Source organism: Salvelinus fontinalis, chromosome 23, assembly GCF_029448725.1.
Source record: "Salvelinus fontinalis isolate EN_2023a chromosome 23, ASM2944872v1, whole genome shotgun sequence".
NCBI classification, from domain to species: domain Eukaryota; kingdom Metazoa; phylum Chordata; class Actinopteri; order Salmoniformes; family Salmonidae; genus Salvelinus; species Salvelinus fontinalis.
The window spans coordinates 23893537-23912809 of NC_074687.1; the positions used below are offsets into that span (position 1 = coordinate 23893537).

A 19273-nucleotide genomic window follows, 5' to 3' on the forward strand; every position below is an offset into this window, starting at 1 on the left:
CATACAAAACTAACAGAAAACAGGTCAGGAACGTGACAGTTATAGACCGTTCTCTGCTCTCGGTGATGCATTTTCTTCTTTGACGCACCTTATGTCTAAATGTCTTTACAGTGAAATGATCTTGATTGGTGATCTCAACTGGTGTTGGTTAAAGCCGGTGTCTGATGATTTAAAAATGTTTTGCAATTCTATGAATCTTACCCAGTTGATTAACTCACCCACTCGCCCAAATCTTAAATGCCCAAATAAATCTACCCTGATTGATTTGATATTTACAAATATTCCACATAAATATTCTGCGATTGGTGTTTTTTGTAATGATTTAAGTGACCATTGTGCTGTTGTTGCTGTTAGAAATACTAAGGTTCCTAAGACAAACTCACGTTTTATTCGGAAGAGAAATTTGAAGTGTTTTAATGAGCAGGCTTTCTTTCATGATTTGTTTTATTTTAACTGGAGCAAGATTGAGCTTATCCCTGATGTGGAAACTGCCTGGATATTCTTTCATGATGGTTTTTTCCAAATAGTAAACAAACATGCCCCATTCCGCAGGTTCAGGATTAAAGGGCGGGATAATCCATGGTTTTCTGCTGAGCTGTCTTGTATTATTCACGACCGTAATCTAGCCTAGGCTAAAGCAAGGAAATCATGTTCTGATGCTTATTGGCTTATTTTTAGGCAGTTATGAAACAAGTGTTATTTTCTTCTCAGGAAGGCCAAGTCTGAATATTTTATGTCTGTTACCACTGATAACCTGAATGACCCTAGAAAGTTTTGGAAGGCTATTAAGTCTATGTCTGGTAACAGTAATGTTAATGAATTACCGGCATGTGTTTTGAAGGACTCTGTTGCTGTATATGACAACTGAAATGCTGAATTGTTTCAATGAGCACTTTGTATCATCTGGTAGGCTGTTTGATTCAGTGATCTCTGTCTCTTTACAACCCTGTGTGGATGAACCAGTGAGAGCTGGTCAAACTTGTAGTTTTTTGCCATTCTCAGTGCAGGTGGTACATAAAGCCCTGAAATCCTTAGATCAGAGAAAGCCTGCAGGTCCTGATCTTTTGGATCTCTGCTTTTTAAATCTGGCAGCTGATTTCATAGCTGAACCACTTACATATCTGTTCAATCTAACCCTGGAATGTAATGCAATTCCGAAAATCAGGAAATCAGCATTTGTCCTACCACTTTTAAAAGGGAGAGATCCAACTCTAAAGAATTATAGGCCAATCTCAAAGCTGTCACCTCTGGTGAAAATACTTGAAACCCTTGTGAGTGAACAGCTAAGTACATTTTATCAATGTACCAATCGGGCTTCAGGAAGAAGCATAGCACAATTACAGCAGCCATGAAGGTTTTAAATGATATCACTGAAGCCCTTGACAAAAAACAGCACTGTGTCTCACTTTTTATTGATCTCTCTAAGGCTTTTGATACAGTTGATCATGCTATTCTAAGGCAGAGATTGTCGAGTGTAGGTCTTTCAGAGCATGCAGTTGCATGGTTTGCTAACTATCTGTCTGATAGAACTCAGTGCACTCAATTTGATGGGCTTATGTCTGTTAAATTGTCTGTCTTTAATGGTGTGCCCCAAGGCTCTGTACTTCGTCCTCTCTTATTCACTATTTATATAAATGATTTAGACAAAAATGTCCAAAATGCACAACTTCATTTTTATGCTGATGATACTGTTATTTACTGTTGTGCCTCGTCTCTTACAAAAGCTTTCCAGAACTTGCAAACTGCTTTTTATACTGTTCAACATACCTTGTGTCAATTGAAGCTTTTCCTCAATACTGACAAAACTAAACTAATGGTGTTTTCTAATGCAAGAAATAGACCTCTGAACCTTTCACCTATTACTACCTGTCAGGGCAAGGAGATTGAGGTTGTAACCTCATATAAATATCTTGGAATTCTAATTGATGACGGCCTCTCTTTTAAATTGCATATTCAACAACTTACAAAAAAATTGAGGCTGAAATTGGGATTTTATTTTAGGAATAAGGCCTGTTTTTCTTTTGAAGCCAGAAGGAGGCTAGTATCAGCTACATTTATGCCTTTACTAGACTATGGGGATATTTTATATATGAATGCTTCCGCTCAGTGTTTGAGATCAATTGACACCCTTTACCATGGCACTTTGAGATTTATTTTAAACTGCAAAACCCTTACGCACCACTGTACTTTGCATACCAGGGTTGGCTGGCCTTCTCTAGTCACTCGTAAGCTCAGTCACTGGTATACTTTTATTTACAAAGCCATTTTGGGTTTACTACCTTTTTATGTGGGCATTTCTATTGTTCAGAAATGTGGTGGGTACTCTCTTCGTTCGCTGGACTTTATCCTGCTAACTGTTCCAAATGTCCGAACTGAATTTGGTAAAAGGGCTTTTATGTACTCTGCGCCATCATCTTGGAACGTCTTACAAAATACTTTTAAACTGGAAGAACTTGTCCCGATTGGTGTTTTTAAATCACTGATGAATGATCTTGAGACTGATTCCCTGACCTGTCAATGTTTTTGATTTTGTAATACTCTTGTGAATTCTATGGTTTTTACTAGATTACTTGTAGTTTTTCATGTTGTTTGTCTGTAATTTTTGTAATGACTTGGTGCTGCCTATCTTGGTCAGGACGCTCTTGAAAAATAGATTTTAAATCTCAATGAGCCCTTCCTGTCACGCCCTGACCTTAGAGAGCCTTTTTATGTCTCTATTTGGTTTTGTCAGGGTATGATTTGGGGTGGGCATTCTATGTTTTGTTTTCTATGTTTCTTTATTTCTATGTTTTGGCCAGGTATGGTTCTCAATCAGGGACAGCTGTCTATCGTTGTCTCTGATTGGCAACCATACTTAGGTATCCCTTTTTCCCTCCTTTCAGAGTGGGTAGTTGTCTTTGTTTGTGGCACTATAGCCCTTAAGCTTCATGGTCGTTTTTGCATTGTTTATTGTTTTGTTGGCGATATCCAAATAAAAAGGAATATGTACGCTTACCACGCTGCACCTTGGTCCACTTCTTTTGACGTCCGTGACAGAACTACCCACCACAAAAGGACCAAGCAGCGTGGTAAAAAGGAGGACTGGACATGGGAGGAGATCCTGGCCGGAAGGGATCGCCTTCCATGGGAACAGGTGGAAGCAGCCAGGAAGGCGGAGGCAGCTGTTAAAGGGGCCCATCGTTACGAGGGAACACGGCTAGCAAGGAAGCCCGAGAGGCAGCCCCCAAAACATTTTTGGGGAGGGCACACGGGGAGATTGGCGGAGTCGGGTTATAGACCTGAGCCAACTCCCCGTGCTTACCGTGGCGAGCGTCGTACTGGTCAGGCACCGTGTTATGCAATGGAGCGCACAGTGCCTCCAGTGCGCGTTCACAGCCAGGTGCGCTAACCCTCCAGCTCCCTGAATCGGCCGGGCTAAAGTGGGCATCCAGCCAGTTTGGAGGGTGCCGGCTCAGCGCATCTGGCCGCCAGTACAACTCTACGGCTCAGGATATCCTGCGCCGGCTCTGCGCACTGTGTCTCCGGTGCGTCTGCACAGCCCAGTGCGTCCTGTGCCTGCGCCCCGCACGTGCCGGGCCAAAGTAACCATCCAGCCAGGACGGGTTGTGCAGGCTCTACGCTCGAGACCTCCAGTGCGCCTCCACGGCCCAGTGTATCCTGTGCCCGCTCCCAGAACCAGGCCTCCTGTATGTCTTCCCAGCCTGGTGAGTCCTGTGCCTGCTCCCAGAGCCAGGCCTCCTGTGTGTCCCTCCAGTCCAAAGCCTCCAGTGATGATCCATGGCACGAAGCCTCCAGTGATGATCCATGGCAAGAAGCCTCCAGTGATGATCCATGGCACGAAGCCTCCAGTGATGATCCATGGCACGAAGCCTCCAGTGATGATCCATGGCACGAAGCCTCCAGTGATGATCCATGGCACGAAGCCTCCAGTGATGATCCATGGCACGAAGCCTCCAGTGATGATCCATGGCAAGAAGCCTCCAGTGATGATCCATGGCAAGAAGCCTCCAGTGATGATCCATGGCAAGAAGCCTCCAGTGATGATCCATGGCAAGAAGCCTCCAGTGATGATCCATGGCAAGAAGCCTCCAGTGAAGATCCAATGCAAGGAGCCTCCAGCGACGTTCTCCAGTCCGGAGCCTCCAGCGACGGTCTCCAGTCCGGGGCCCGCAACGAGGGTCCCCAGTCCGGAGCCTCCAGCGACGGTCCCCAGTCCGGAGCCTCCAGCGACGGTCCCCAGTCCGGGGCCCGCAACGAGGGTCCCCAGTCCGGAGTCTCCAGCGGCGGTCCCCAGTCCGGGGCCCAAAACGAGGGTCCCCAGTCCGGAGTCTCCAGCGACGGTCTCCAGTTCGGAGCCTCCAGCGACGGTCTCCAGTTTGGAGCCTCCAGCGAGGGTGCCCAGTCCGGGGCCCGCAGCGAGGGGGCCCAGTCCGGGGCCTGCAACGAGGGTCCCCGCACCAGAGGTGCCACCAAAGTGGGGTGACCCAAAGGTGGAGCGGGGTCTGCATCTCGCACCTGAGCCGCCACCGCGGATCTATGCCCACCCAGACCCTTCCCTATAGGTTCAGGTTTTGCGGCCGGAGTCCGCACCTTTGGAAGGGGGGGGGAGTACTGTCACGCCCTGACCTTAGAGACTTTTTATGTCTATTTGGTTTGGTCAGGGTGTGATTTGGGGAGGGCATTCTATGTTTTGTTTTCTATGTTTCTTTATTTCTATGTTTTGGCCAGGTATGGTTCTCAATCAGGGACAGCTGTCTATTGTTGTCTCTGATTGGGAACCATTCTTAGGTAGCCCTTTTTCCCTCCTTTCAGTGTGGGTAGTTGTCTTTGTTTGTGGCACTATAGCCCTTAAGCTTCATGGTCGTTTATGTATTGTTTATTGTTTTGTTGGCGATATCCAAATAAAAAGGAATATGTACGCTCACAATGCTGCACCTTGGTCTTCTTCCAGCATCGGCCGTGACACTTCCTGGTTAAATTAAATTAAATTTAAAGATCGCTGGTTGAAAACTGTTTTCTGCCCCTCCCAAAAGATAGAATTTGTAGATAAGTGGCCCTCTTCTGGGACTCACCCACAAACAGGACCAAGCCTGGCCTGTTGAGGAGTGACGGACTCCATCCTAGCTGGAAGGGTGCTCTCATCTTATCTACGAACATAGACAGGGCTCTAACTCCCCTAGCTCCAGAATGAGACAGGGTGCAGGCCAGGTAGCATGCTGTTAGCCAGCCTGCCAGCTTAGTGGAGTCTGCCACTAGCACAGTCAGTGTAGTCAGCTCAGCTATCTCCATTGAGACCGTGTCTGTGCCCCGACCTGGGTTGGGCAAAACTAAACATGGCGGTGTTCACCTTAGCAATCTCATTGGAATAAAGATCTCCTCCATTCCTGCCATTATTGATAGAGATTGTGATACCTCACATCTCAAAATAGGGCTACTTAATGTTAGATCCCTCACTTCCAAGGCAGTTATAGTCAATGAACTAATCACTGATCATAATCTTGATGTGATTGGCCTGACTGAAACAAGGCTTAAGCCTGATGAATTGAGGCTTCACCTCTTGGTTACACTAGTGACTATATCCCCCGCGCATCCCGCAAAGGCTGATGTGTTGCTCACATTTATGATAGCAAATTTCCATTTCTCAAAAAGAAATACTATGTTTTCGTCTTTTGAGCTTCTAGTCATTAATCTATGCAGCCTACTCAATCACTTTTTATAGCTACTGTTTACAGGCCTCCTGGACCATATACAGCGTTCCTCACTGAGTTCCCTGAATTCCTATCGGACCTTGTAGTCATGGCAGATAATGTTCAAATTTTTGGTGACTTTAAAATTCACATGGAAAAGTCCACAGACCCACTCCAAAAGGCTTTCGGAGCCATCATAGACTCGGTGGGTTTTGTCCAAAATGTCTCCGGACCTACTCACTGCCGCAGTCATACTCTGGACCTAGTTTTGTCCCGTGGAATAAATGTTGTGGATCTTAATGTTTTTCCTCATAATCCGAAAATATTGGACCACCATTTTATTATGATTGCAACCGCAACAAATAATCTGCTCAGACCCCAACCAAGGAGCATCAAAAGTCATCCTATAAATTCTCGGACAACCCAAAGATTCATAGATGCCCTTCCAGACTCCCTCCACCTACCCAAGGACGTCAGAGTACAAAAATCAGTTAACCACCTAACTGAGGAACTCAGTTTAACCTTGTGCAATACCCTAGATGCAGTCGCACCCCTATAAACAAAAAACATTTGTCATAAGAAACTAGCTCCCTGTTATACAGAAAATACCCGAGCTCTGAAGCAAGCTTCCAGAAAATTGGAATGCAAATGGCGCTACACCAAACTGGAAGTCTTCCCGACTAGCTTGGAAAGACAGTACCATGCAGTATCGAAGCGCCCTCACTGCTGCTCGATCATCCTATTTGTCCAACTTAATTGAGGAAAATATGAACAATCCAAAATTAATTTTTGATACTGTCGCAAAGCTAACTAAAAAGCAACATTCCCCAAGAGAGGATGGCTTTCATTTCAGCAGTGATACATTCATGAACTTCTTTGAGGAAAAGATCATGATCATTAGAAAGCAAATTATGGACTCCTCTTCAAATCTGCGTATTCCTCCAAAGCTCAGTTGTCCAGAGTCTGCACAACTCTGCCAGGACCTAGGGAGACACTCAAGTTTTTTAGTACTATATCTCTTGACACATTGATGAAAATAATCATGGCCTCTAAACCTTCAAGCTTCATACTTGACCCTATTTCAACTAAACTACTGAAAGAGCTGCTTCCTGTGCTTGGCCCTCCTATGTTGAACATAATAAACAGCTCTCTATCCACCGGATGTGTACCAAACTCACTAAAAGTGGCAGTAATAAAGCCTCTCTTGAATAAGCCAAACCTTGACCCAGAAAATATACAAAACTATCGGCCTATATCGAATCTCCCATTCCTCTCAAAAAACAATGAAAAAGCTGTTGCGCAGCAACTCACTGCCTTCCTGAAGACAAACAAAGTATACGAAATGCTTCAGTCTGGTTTTAGACCCCATCATAGCACTGAGACTGCACTTGTGAAGGTGGTAAATGACCTTTTAATGGCGTCAGACCGAGGCTCTGCATCTGTTCTCGTGCTCCTACACCTTAGTTCTGCCTTTGATACCATCAATCACCATATTATTTTGGAGAGATTGGAAACCCAAAATAGTCTACATGGACAAGTTCTGGCCTGGTTTAGATCTTAACTGTTGGAAAGATATCAGTTTGTCTCTGAGGATGGTTTGTCCTCTGACAAATCAACTGTACATTTCGGTGTTCCTCAAGGCTTCGTTTTAGGACCACTATTGTTTTCACTATATATTTTACCTCTTGGTGATGTCATTCGGAAACATAATGTTAACTTTCAGTGGTATGCGGATGACACACAGCTGTACATTTTGATGTAACATGGTGAAGCCCCAAAATTGCACTCCCTGGAAGCCTGTGTTTCAGACATAAGGAAGTGGATGGCTGCAAATGTTCTACTTTTAAACTCAGACAAAACAGAGATTCTTGTTCCCGGTCCCAAGAAACAAAGAGATCTTCTGTTGGATCTGACAATTAATCTTGAACTAGAACCCAAAAAATGTATCATATTTCTCCAGTGGTAGCCTCTCTACACTGGCTTCCTGTTAAGGCAAGGGCTGATTTCAAGGTTTTACTGCTAGCCTACAAAGCATTACATGGGCTTGCTCCTACCTATCTTTCCAATTTGATCCTGCCGTACATACGTACACGTACGCTACGGTCACAAGACGCAGGCCTCCTTATTGTCCCTAGAATTTTTAAGCAAACAGCTGGAGGCAGGGCTTTCTTCTATAGAGCTCCATTTTTATGGAATAGTCTGCCTACCCATGTGAGAGACCCAGACTTGGTCTCAACCTTAAAGTCTTTATTGAAGACTAATCTCTTCAGTAGGTCCTATGATTGAGTGCAGTTTGGCCCAGGAGTATGAAGGTGAACAGAAAGGCACTGGAGCAACGAACTGCCCTTGCTGTCTCTGCCTGGCTGGTTCCCCTCTCTCCACTGGGATTATCTGCCTCTAACCCTATTACAGGGGATTAGTCACTGGCTTACTGGTGCTCTTCCATGCCGTCCCTAGGAGGGCTTCGTCACTTGAGTGGGTTGAGTCACTGACGTGATCTTCCTGTCCAGGTTGTGCCGTGGCAGAGATCTTTGTGGGCAATACTTAGCCTTGTCTCAGGATGGTAAGTTGGTGGTTGAAGTTATCCCTCTAGTGGTAGGGGCTGTGCTTTGGAAATGTGGGTGGGGTTATATCCGACTGTTTGGCCATGTCCGGGGGTATCGTCGGACGGGGCCATAGTGTCTCCCGACCCCTCCTGTCTCAGCCTCCAGTATTTATGCTGCAGTAGTTTATGTGTCGGGGGGCTAGGGTCAGTCTGTTATATCTGGAGTATTTCTCCTGTCTTATCCGGTGTCCTGTGTGATTTTAAGTATGCTCTCTCTAATTCTCTCTCTCTTTTTCTCTCTTTCTTTCTCTCTCTCGGAGGACCTGAGCCCTAGGACCATGCCTCAGGACTACCTGGCCTGATGACTCCTTGCTGTCCCCAGTCTACCTGGCCGTGCTGCTGCTCCAGTTTCAACTGTTCTGCCTGCGGCTATGAAGCCCTGACCTGTTCACCGGACGTGCTACCTGTCCCAGACCTGCTGTTTTCAACTCTCTAGAGACAGCAGGAGCGGTAGAGATACTCTGAGTGATCGGCTATGAAAAGCCAACTGCCATTTACTCCTGAGGTGCTGACCTGTTGCACCCTCGACAACCACTGTGATTATTATTATTTGACCCTGCTGGTCATCTATGAACATTTGAACATCTTGGCCATGTTCTGTTATAATCTCCACCCGACAGAGCCAGAAGAGGACTGGCCACCCCTCATAGCCTGGGTCCTCTCTAGGTTTCTTCCTTAGGTTCTGGCCTTTCTAGGGAGTTTTCCTAGCCACCGTGCTTCTACACCTGCATTGCTTGCTGTTTGGGGTTTTAAGCTGGGTTTCTGTACAGTACTTTGTGACGGCTGATGTAAGAAGGGCTTTATAAATACATTTGATTGATTGATTGATTGATATGGACCCTGGTCAAAAGTAGTGCACTATATAGGGAATATTGTGCCATCTAGAACAGATGACGACAATATCAAACCATTAAACTGACTTAGGAATTCCTTTGCTGTAATTACTGATACTGATACCTCTCTGGGTGACATATTAACTCCAAATTATCTCAAAGTTAAGCTTTTCTTTAAAGTGTCACTGAAAGTCAAAAGCACCAACAGCTGTTGCTGCAGCCTATATGACAGTATTACTACATCGTGTCTGTAGTTTACGCTAAACTATATGCCTATAATGTCTCCAGTGTGACATACATTGGACATTTGAATAGACATTACAGTAATGGATTTGTCAATGACGACCGTGGTGGTTACAGCCACATTGTACGCATGGGCACTGCGAGGATCACCAACAGCTGTTAAGCCAAATTACAAGATGTATGGGTGTCTCAAGCGTTAGAGTAGCCTATGTTGTCTCAAATGTAAGGAATCATTTCACTTACACAATAATTGATTTGTCAATAACCACGGTGGTTATGTGGTTACAGCCACAGAGTGAGCATGGGCAATGTAACTATGTCTGTGCTAGCTGTAGAGATTATTTCTTACTAGGCATGTTTTGCTCTTTAATCATTGCATGCCTTAGATTGCAGCTGTGGCTGTGGCAGTCAGTTTAAAGGGGCCTGGGAACGCAGGGGAACGCCATCCCCTTCACAACCAAAAGTGGTCAACAAAATTGATGGCAGAGGATACAACAGAGGACAACAAACATCTCTCTCTTTTCAAACAAAATATAGCCAAAAAAAAGATTTGTCATATTTGAAAACCATCTCCTCTGTTTCTGTTTTACCATATCTAATATCTTTCCTACACATTTAGAATGTATTTCACACAGGTATGTGGGAAAATAAAAACATTGAAAGGTAAACTTTTAAAAAAATGCTTAAGATCTAATGTCCATTGTTTTATTAGTACTGTGGGAAAGCCCTGCAGGGCTGCCTACATGTTGAGATGTACATGGTGTTAGTATGTGAGGGATTGATATAAGCCTTCTGGTTTGGCTAGGAAATGTTTCCTATAAGCTTAACGGACAAACAGAGAGAGCTATTGACACCTCAGGACACCAGCTGAACAATGAGGATTATGTGAGCTTGTGACATCACTGACAGCATTAAATGCCTTTCTCTGTGTGCATCCCAAATGGCACCCTATTCCCTATATAGTTTAGTGCACTGCGTTTGAACAGACCAGACCGAGGCACCATAAAGGGAATAGGGTGCCTTTTGGAACACACCCTCTATTAGCAGCAGCACTTTGGAAAGAAGATCGATGGATGCAGATCGCTGAACACTGTGAGGTCAGTGTCTGTCAGATTCAGACAGATCAATAATCTAGCCTGACACTGAATTATACCCAGTTGTTGTTGTTATATCTTCATAACACTATGGTAATTTGGACAACCTTTCTGTTAAAACTGCTTGTAAATACTGATCTTCTCCATCCATCATTTTTTTCATATTTTTTAGATGGCCTGATCAACCATTTCTGACCAAAGTAGAGTTCTGAGAGGCATACATCCAAACATTTCTTAGAACAAGTTCTGTTCACCTGAGATATCTACAAACGTGAGAAGAATAAATGGGTTTTATATAGTGCTTTAAAGGACCCAAAATACTATTAAAAAGGCAATTAAAGACAGCTAAAGACAACCCAAAGACACAACTAAATAATATTTTAGAAGGTCGGTACCTTGAGCACAGTGACAATAATCTGAGAGTCGCCAGCTTGCACGGCAATAGTGCTGATTGTTGTTGTGGCAGCAGGTTGACCTCCAGTGTCACCTTTGTTAGACATTGTCTCCTCTGTCCAAACGTAAGAAATGTACAGCCTCTACTGTCCCCTCTCTGCTTCCTGGATCCTGAAAATCCTTGTCTGTCTCCTATTCTCTCACTTCAGTCTCTGGGGACTTCACAACTCAACAGCAACAGTCCTTCAATATTTCCTTTGAAGGTAGAGTGACCAAACAAAAACCACAGTAGAGAGTCCCCCCTCGTCCAACAGGTGTTATAAAATCCAGTTCCGTTGAAAGGTGTATGTTTCATCAGTGGTGTTCTGGCCCCGTTCCACTCACTCCAGTCCCACAGCAGAGCCACTAGCGTCAATGGACTGACTGACACTCAACAGGCAGGAGACACAGAGCAGAGAGAAGTTGACAGGGCAGAACACGGCAGGCAACTGTGTTAAAAATAGAAATATCACACTGTGCTGTGTTAGGAGCCATTTTGACACACCCCTAGTTCGTTGGCCCGCTCTACTCTGGTCTATTTTCACAACCGCCCCCTCTCCCTGCCTGTCTCTCTCCCAGCCCCTCTTTATCTTTTCCTGCCTCCCATTCCACACAGACAAACCCCACAAAAGCACCAGTCCATCCATGGAATATCATATCAATTGGCCTATCTACTGTATCTTCCAATAGAAGGGAAAATACAGTTGGACAGATTATTATCTTGCTCCTCTGGGTCTGTTAATAAGTTTTTCTACAGCCAAAAGCCAAGAACACTTAACACTTGTCTGCTGCACTAGTGTTTAAGTATCTTCTAAGAGAGAAAAAAAGTCCACACCCTCCTGGCTGGCTGACTAGAAACCCCCTTTAAGCAGGTAGCCTAGCGGTTAATCACATTGAGCCAATAACCGAACGGTCACTGGTTCAGAGCCGGCAAGGTGGAAAAATCTGCCATTCTGCTCTTGAGCAAGGTGGTTAGAGAGAGAGTCAGAGAGAAAATGCTGATACAGCAGGGAAACACAAACAGACCTCAGCTTCCTGCAGGTCCAATTTCTGAGTGTCTTTGATACTTGATCCAATAGAGAGAAGTATGCCATTGACTCTCCTAAGATAATGATATACAGTATGTACAAAACATTAGGAACACCTTCCTAATATTGAGTTGCATGCACCCTTCTCCTTTTGCCCTCAGAACAGGCTCAATTCATTGGTGCATGGACTCTATAAGGTGTCGAAAGAGTTCCACATGCTGACCCATGTTGACGACAATGCTTCCCACAGTTGTGTTAAGTTGTCCTTTGGGTGGTGGACCATTCCTGATATGCACAGGAAACTGTTGAGCGTTAAAAAAAACAGCAGCGTTGCAGTTCTTGACCTGTGTGCCTGGAACCTAATAAAATACACCGTTCAAAGGCACTTAAATCTTTTGTCTTGCCCATTGACCCTGTGAATGACACACATACACAATCCCTGTCTTAATTGTCTCAGGGGGGAAAAAATCCTTCTTTAATCTAGCTCCTCCACTTCATCTACACTGATTGAAGTGGAATTAACAGGTGACATCAATAAGGGATCATAGCTTTTAGATAGATAGATAGATAGATAGATAGATAGATAGATAGATAGATAGATAGATAGATACCGTATATATATTTGTACTGTAAACTGGAGGAAGAAACAAACACAATATATGTTTCCAAACTATAACCACTGTTCTACTGTGCAGTATAGCCTCATAACTGTATTGTTTTATAAGAGGAGGCATAATTGTAGTGGGCTTAGTTAGAGGGCATGCCAAGGTTAAAGGACAGAGAACTGACTGTCTTTAATGGGTAGCACTGTGGAGGAGGTGAATGTGAATAATCAAACTGGGCTTCATACTGGGTAGAAATGCTCCATCTGAGAATAGTACCACTGTTTGGGGTTTACGCTGTGGGACTTCACTGTGTTTGCTACTGACTGCCAAACAATAATATGAACAATCATGACTGTTGAAGCGACAGTGGTGCCTGACTTAGATGCTTGAGGGAAGACATTTGTGTGGCATGTAGCCTACTCACAGGCATGCCAGGGAGCCTGACTGTCAATTTTTTTTTATTGTGATTGCTAACAAGACAACTTGATTCTGCATGTCATGCTTCCCCAATGACACTACAGCCACTCAGACCTGGGTTCAAACACTACTTGAAATCCAGAGTGCCAGATATTTTCACTTTTTGGAGTTTACTATTGGTTCCAATGTAACATGCAAGCTCAGTCAACCACAGCTAAAATATTTTAAATAATTTGAAATTCTATTTGAACCCAGGTCTGCAGGCAGGCTGGAGACAGCTGTTGGAGAAGTTAGAGAAACAGCTGAGAAGGTAAGACTGTGTTGAAAGATCAGCCGAGTCGGGGGTGCACACACACACAGCCCAGGACAGCTTGGGAGGACCTGGAAGGCCCCCTCACTCCAAAGAGCCACCTGTGGGTGTCCCCTGATAAAGCTATCCCTGCTAGCGTCCCTCTCTGAGCGACATCCCAAATGGCACCATATTCCCTATATAGTGCAGTGTTCACTACTTTTGACAAGGGCCCCTAGGGCTTTGGTTAAAACTTGTGTACCCTAAAGAGAATAGGGGGTAATTTGGGATGCACCCTCTGAGTGGCCCCGGCCTGGCTGAGAGAAATCAGAGAACGTTAAATATAGCATCACCATCAGCCTCATGTCATTAAGCATCAACAACAGCTACAGTATCACCTTCAAGATTTAGGCCTATTAAAAGCTACTGGGTCAGATAGATGCAAACATTGTAAAGTATCACCTTTAAGCTATATTAAAATATCAAGTTTAGTGACAGTAAAAGTGTCCGAGCAGACATTCCCTTGTTTTCAATAAACTGGGCCACAAACAGCTTTTGCTTTGGAATTTTCCCCCATGTGGATATAATATTTGTTTGTGTTGCGTTGTTTGATGTGTGAATATAAATCTTTTTGTCTATTTGTTTACAGTTACTATTACCTCCCAACAAAATAAAAATAACCATTAACAAGACAAGACCTAGTAAACCCAGAAGCCACCACAACACCTTACAGATGGTTTTGACTAGATGGTATACAGTTTATGTCAGAATTCACCAGAATTGACTTTTCGTAGCAGGTTAGGAGAATTTACACAGGAGTTTAGGAGAACAAACGTAGCAGGTTAGGGGAATTAGGTTAAGGTCAGGAAAATTGTAAGGGTTAGGTAAAATGCCCCAAAAAAATGTACATTTTACACAAGCTGTAATCTTTCTAGCCATGACCCTAGCCCTAAGGCCAACAGATGGCAATATTGAGTCATTTCATTTTACCGTCCAAACGCATTGAATGCAGCTTATACATTCGTGTGTCCCTCGTGGACCGGTTCGTACCTAAAACATTCTCCATTCAGGCTGCATAGGCTTCAATTTCCTCCTTAACTTTATTTAATTGTGTGAAGGCAGGGAAAATATGCGTACTTTCCTTATGAAACACACATTTTCACCACCATGCTAGAGTGGCTTAATACTAATCTTGGATGTTGTGTATCGCTTCCAAAAATAATTCAGATTTGTTCAGTAAGTACTGAAATTAGTGATGGGAAACCGAGGCTCTCTGAACCCTATGGGGCTTTCAACAAACTGTGCCAAAAAACTGTTTATTACTCAGAGCTTCTAACGCAATGCACACTAGTGACATCTGCTGGTCAAGAATAAATATCAGCATGTTTGATGTTAATATATACTTTTTCCCCCTGTCACTCCTTCCATACTTTGTGGCGCAATCAATAGGTGCGAACTTAGGTAAAGTAAATGTAGCCTACTTAGAATGTGAGGTTCACATCCTACTTACCTTTTTGCCTCATGGTTCACAATTTATTTTATTGTCCATATGTGGTATTATTTAGGATGCTGAAGACAAAATATTATCATAGGCTACACTTAATAAAAACAAATAATTTGAACAACAACGGAAAGATAGTGTGGTTTCACAGAACATACATTTCCAAACATAGCCAGATCTTGTGCCTATGCCAGTCTCAGATACCTGCTGAGCTACTGCATGGTTGCAATACACTGGAAACATTTTACCTATCATAAATTGGTAAATAAGGTGTCCAGTAGAGGTCAGTGTTTGAAAGCAACTTGGAAGAAAGCACCGGCACAACAAACAACAACACAACATACAAAAACAGAAATATACAGATAGGAGTAGACAAACTTAACCTAGACAGAGGTATTATATTTCAAAAGAAAATGTACATTTGTCAAAAAAAATTTATGGTATGTACTGCTTTTTAGTTTTTACATTTACTGATCATTTCTAAATAATGATTCAGTTCTATGTTAAATCGTTTAAAGAGGGTTTGTTCTCCGCCACCTCATCTTATCAATAATAATCATAATAATAATAAGTATAATAATCAAATGAACAATAAATATTTAACCGGGGTCCATATCAGTTGGGTCAGAATAAAACGTATATCAGAGTCTTCCAAATTAACATTAACAGTAGGTTACTTTGAAATAAAGTATTCTAACTCAATCCTAAATCTTCTGATGAGAGCAGTCCCAAAATCAATAGTCAAGAGTTTCTGGGTCACAAACACAAAACACATGTGTCATCTATAGCAATTTTGAATCTTTGTACAGTAAAGGTCTTTACGGGGTAGACTCTGTGAATGAGTTAATATGATACTTCTTTCACCTTGTTAGATATACAATATTTGCTAGACAACAATGAAGCTTTGTTCCAGTTCACCTGTCCCAGGGCTGCATTCCAGTATATTCTAGCAGAAGGAATAGTAACACCTTGACAGAGCTTTCTCATATATACACTGCTCAAAAAAATAAAGGGAACACTTAAACAACACAATGTAACTCCAAGTCAATCACACTTCTGTGAAATCAAACTGTCCACTTAGGAAGCAACACTGATTGACAATAAATTCCACATGCTGTTGTGCAAATGGAATAGACAAAAGGTGGAAATTATAGGCAATTAGCAAGACACCCCCAAAAATGGAGTGATTCTGCAGGTGGTGACCACAGACCACTTCTCAGCTCCTATGCTTCCTGGCTGATGTTTTGGTCACTTTTGAATGCTGGCGGTGCTCTCACTCTAGTGGTAGCATGAGACGGAGTCTACAACCCACACAAGTGGCTCAGGTAGTGCAGTTCATCCAGGATGGCACATCAATGCGAGCTCTGGCAAAAAGGTTTGCTGTGTCTGTCAGCGTAGTGTCCAGAGCATGGAGGCACTACCAGGAGACAGGCCAGTACATCAGGAGACGTGGAGGAGGCCGTAGGAGGGCAACAACCCAGCAGCAGGACCGCTACCTCCGCCTTTGTGCAAGGAGGTGCACTGCCAGCGCCCTGCAAAATGACCTCCAGCAGGCCACAAACCGATTGTCATGATAAAGACAAATGTGGTCCAGTGGCAGTGACATTTTTGAATCGGTAAAGGTAATCTGAAGTGGACTTGTGATGATTTTTTGTGTTTCTTCCGCCCAGATGGAGCGGGCGCTCCACGCCATGTGAATGGGGACAAGAGCTCTTACTTGTTTTGCTTTCAGGAACAGGGTGGAGAAAGGAAAGGAGTGATTACTGGGTGGAGGTGGATCAACTGAAGCAGGGGTGCCCATGTTGCTGGGGATCAGAAGTATCCAATGCGAGAGAAGCAAGTTGAGGTTGCCAGGGTCAGAGTTGTACAGAAGGTGTCATATGCCGAGGCAGTGAAGAAAGTAGAGGAAGATGGGTGAGGGATCCTAAGAGGCTCCCGGTGAGTAGCAGACTTTTCACAAGTACAGAGGGAATTGGGAAAGGGGGATTTAACCCATCAGAGAGGTATGGGGGGCTGCCTTAATCAACATCCATGTTTTCGGTGCCCAGGAAACTGTGGGTTAACTGCCTTGCTCAGGGGCAGAACGACAGATGTTTACCTTGACAGCTTGGGGATTCAATCCAGCAACCTATTGGTTACTGGCCCAATGCTCTAACCACTAGGCTACCTGCCTAATGCAATGTGCTTCAGTAAGGTTGGCTTTTTAGTGTTCCTTGCCATGGTTATTAACTGTACCGCAGAAATGGATCATTGAATCATTGAAAATAGGTGTTGTAGTGGCAGCTGCAGTGAAGTTCTTGGGTTTACGAGATTTTATTGTAGAAGAGTAACAAGGGTGTGTTGAATGGTAGTGTCCCGGGCTCCCAGGCCATCGCCCTGGTGTAGGATCAGATAGAGTCAAAATAGGGGAATGGGATGGTGGGTTCTTAATGAGTTGGCAGGATAAAAAAATATTTCTTCCCTTTTTCCCCTTTTTGTATAACAAAGTTAATGGATTTAAACTCCAGTCCAGTTGGGGGCGGTAGTGCACCATCAATATTGGATGCCAACTGCTGTTAAACCCAAACAAACCAGAATTTGTATTTATTTATTTTTATTTAACCTTTATTTAACTAGCCAAGTCAGTTAAGAACAATTTCTTATTTACAATGATGGCCAACGGCCTACCCGTCATTGTAAAGAAGAAGAAGAAGAAATAGGTCAATGCAAACCGTGGGGAAAGCGGTATTGGCTCACATTCAACAATGATCAACAATGATATGATCTAATAAAGTGAATATTTATCAAGTCTGTCATGATTGATGTATTGTAACAGTCCCACAATGTGGTTACTAGAGTGCAATTTTTATATATTTGTCTGTTTTTGCTGCATAACATTTAGAAGTTGTTCCTTTTGAGGTTTAGAAGAAGTGACTGCTAAATGCTAACTCCCGTTTGTATTAGCTGGTAGTATAGCTAGCATAAGGAAATCGGTGATGGTAGTCAAAGTATTTTTTAACTGCAATACATCTGATCTTTACCTCAACATAGTGTGAAATACACATAAACAATAGCGTAAATGTAGGCACATTTTGCTGGGGTGCAATGAGGAGATTCGGGATCTTTCCACAGGTGGATCTTTCCCTCACGGCATCTTCCCCTCCCATGCGATTCCATGGCATTTCCATTGTTTGGGTCGAGTTCATTGATCTCCTTACTATAGACCCAGTCTGTGTTAAACAAGCAGAAGAACCTGTCAGTTTTTCTGTGAGCCAATGGGGTAAAACAAGGTGACAACGGTTTGTTTTTCCCCCAAGGCGGACAGGACCTTAACGTTCTATTTAAGTTAATTACAAAACTACATTTAAGAAAAGTACAACATCTAAAGATAACCTTTTCAACATCGCCAGCTCCCAAGCGTTCTCACTATTTAGAAAAATGTACAAGTGCATGTGTGAATTGAAAATGTGTTTTTTGCACATCCCACCCCCTGTCACGTGCTCAGAGAGTGGGGTCAGAGACTATTGACAGCAACCCTGGAGCAATTAGGGTTAAGTGCCTTGCTCAAGGGCACCAACAGATGTTTCAAGTAGTTAGCTTGGGGATTTATAATCCGCAACCTTTCAGTTACTGGCCCAACATTCCTAACCGCTAGGCTACCTGGTGCAACATTAAGCTAGCCAAGACCAACAAATGCACTACACAGAAGGAGTTAACCGTTTTAACTAACCCTAACCTTAACTCTTAACCTAACTCCTAAACTTCCCCCTAACCCCTAGCCTAGCTAACGTTAGCCACCTAGCTAGAATTCATAACATATTGGATGTTTTGCAAATTTGTAACATATTGGACATTTTGCAAATCCATAACATATAATATGAATTGTAATTCGTAACATATCATACGAAATAGGTGATGGACATCCACAAATTAATACATACCATGCAAGGCGTGGTGTGGCACGTCATGCTGAGTGGAGTGTCTCAGGTTTGCGTACAGATGCTCTGAGACCAGGTTGCCCCTTGTTCTCACTGTGTGAACACTTTAATAAGGAAAGAAATTCACCACAACAATGTTATTCTAATCTAATACAAAGAATATGTATCTCCCAAAGTAGTGTCTTTGAAATTCTCGTACACTATATCAAAATCAATCACACGTGTTTCTTTTATAAAGAAAATTCAAGTTTATGAGGACACTGTTGGCTTCCTTGTCTGTCTCAAGCTGTATTCACTTCCCTGTGAACCCTTTGCACCATCTCATCCTGCATTGTTTTGCCCCAACTACAGTATGTCAAGCGGCAGGTCCAACTGTGGTTTATGAGTCACACATCTTTGAGGTCTTGCCAGAACCAGATGATGAATACTTCATGGAAGAGAAAGGCCCTATTCTTAGTTTTTAGACTTAAATAATATGTCTATGTTGAACACAATGTCTATGGTTCATACAATGTCGATGTTGAATACAATGTCTATGTTGAATACTATGTCTATGTTGAATACTATGTCTATGTTGAATACTATGTCTATGTTGAATACTATGTCTATGTTGAATACTATG

The 19273-nt window shown here is 43.2% G+C and overlaps 1 protein-coding gene across 1 annotated transcript in view; it reads right to left on the reverse strand.

Moving 5' to 3' along the window:
- Window positions 1-11330, reverse strand: part of LOC129821056 (coiled-coil domain-containing protein 141-like) — a 52151-nt gene extending 40821 nt beyond the window's left edge. Inside the window, exon 1 of the mRNA XM_055878300.1 lies at window positions 10858-11330. Coding sequence (XP_055734275.1) covers window positions 10858-10962 — 105 coding nt within the window. The 5' untranslated portion in view covers window positions 10963-11330. The remainder of the gene's footprint in view (window positions 1-10857) is intronic.
- Between the last annotated feature and the right edge of the window lie 7943 nt (window positions 11331-19273).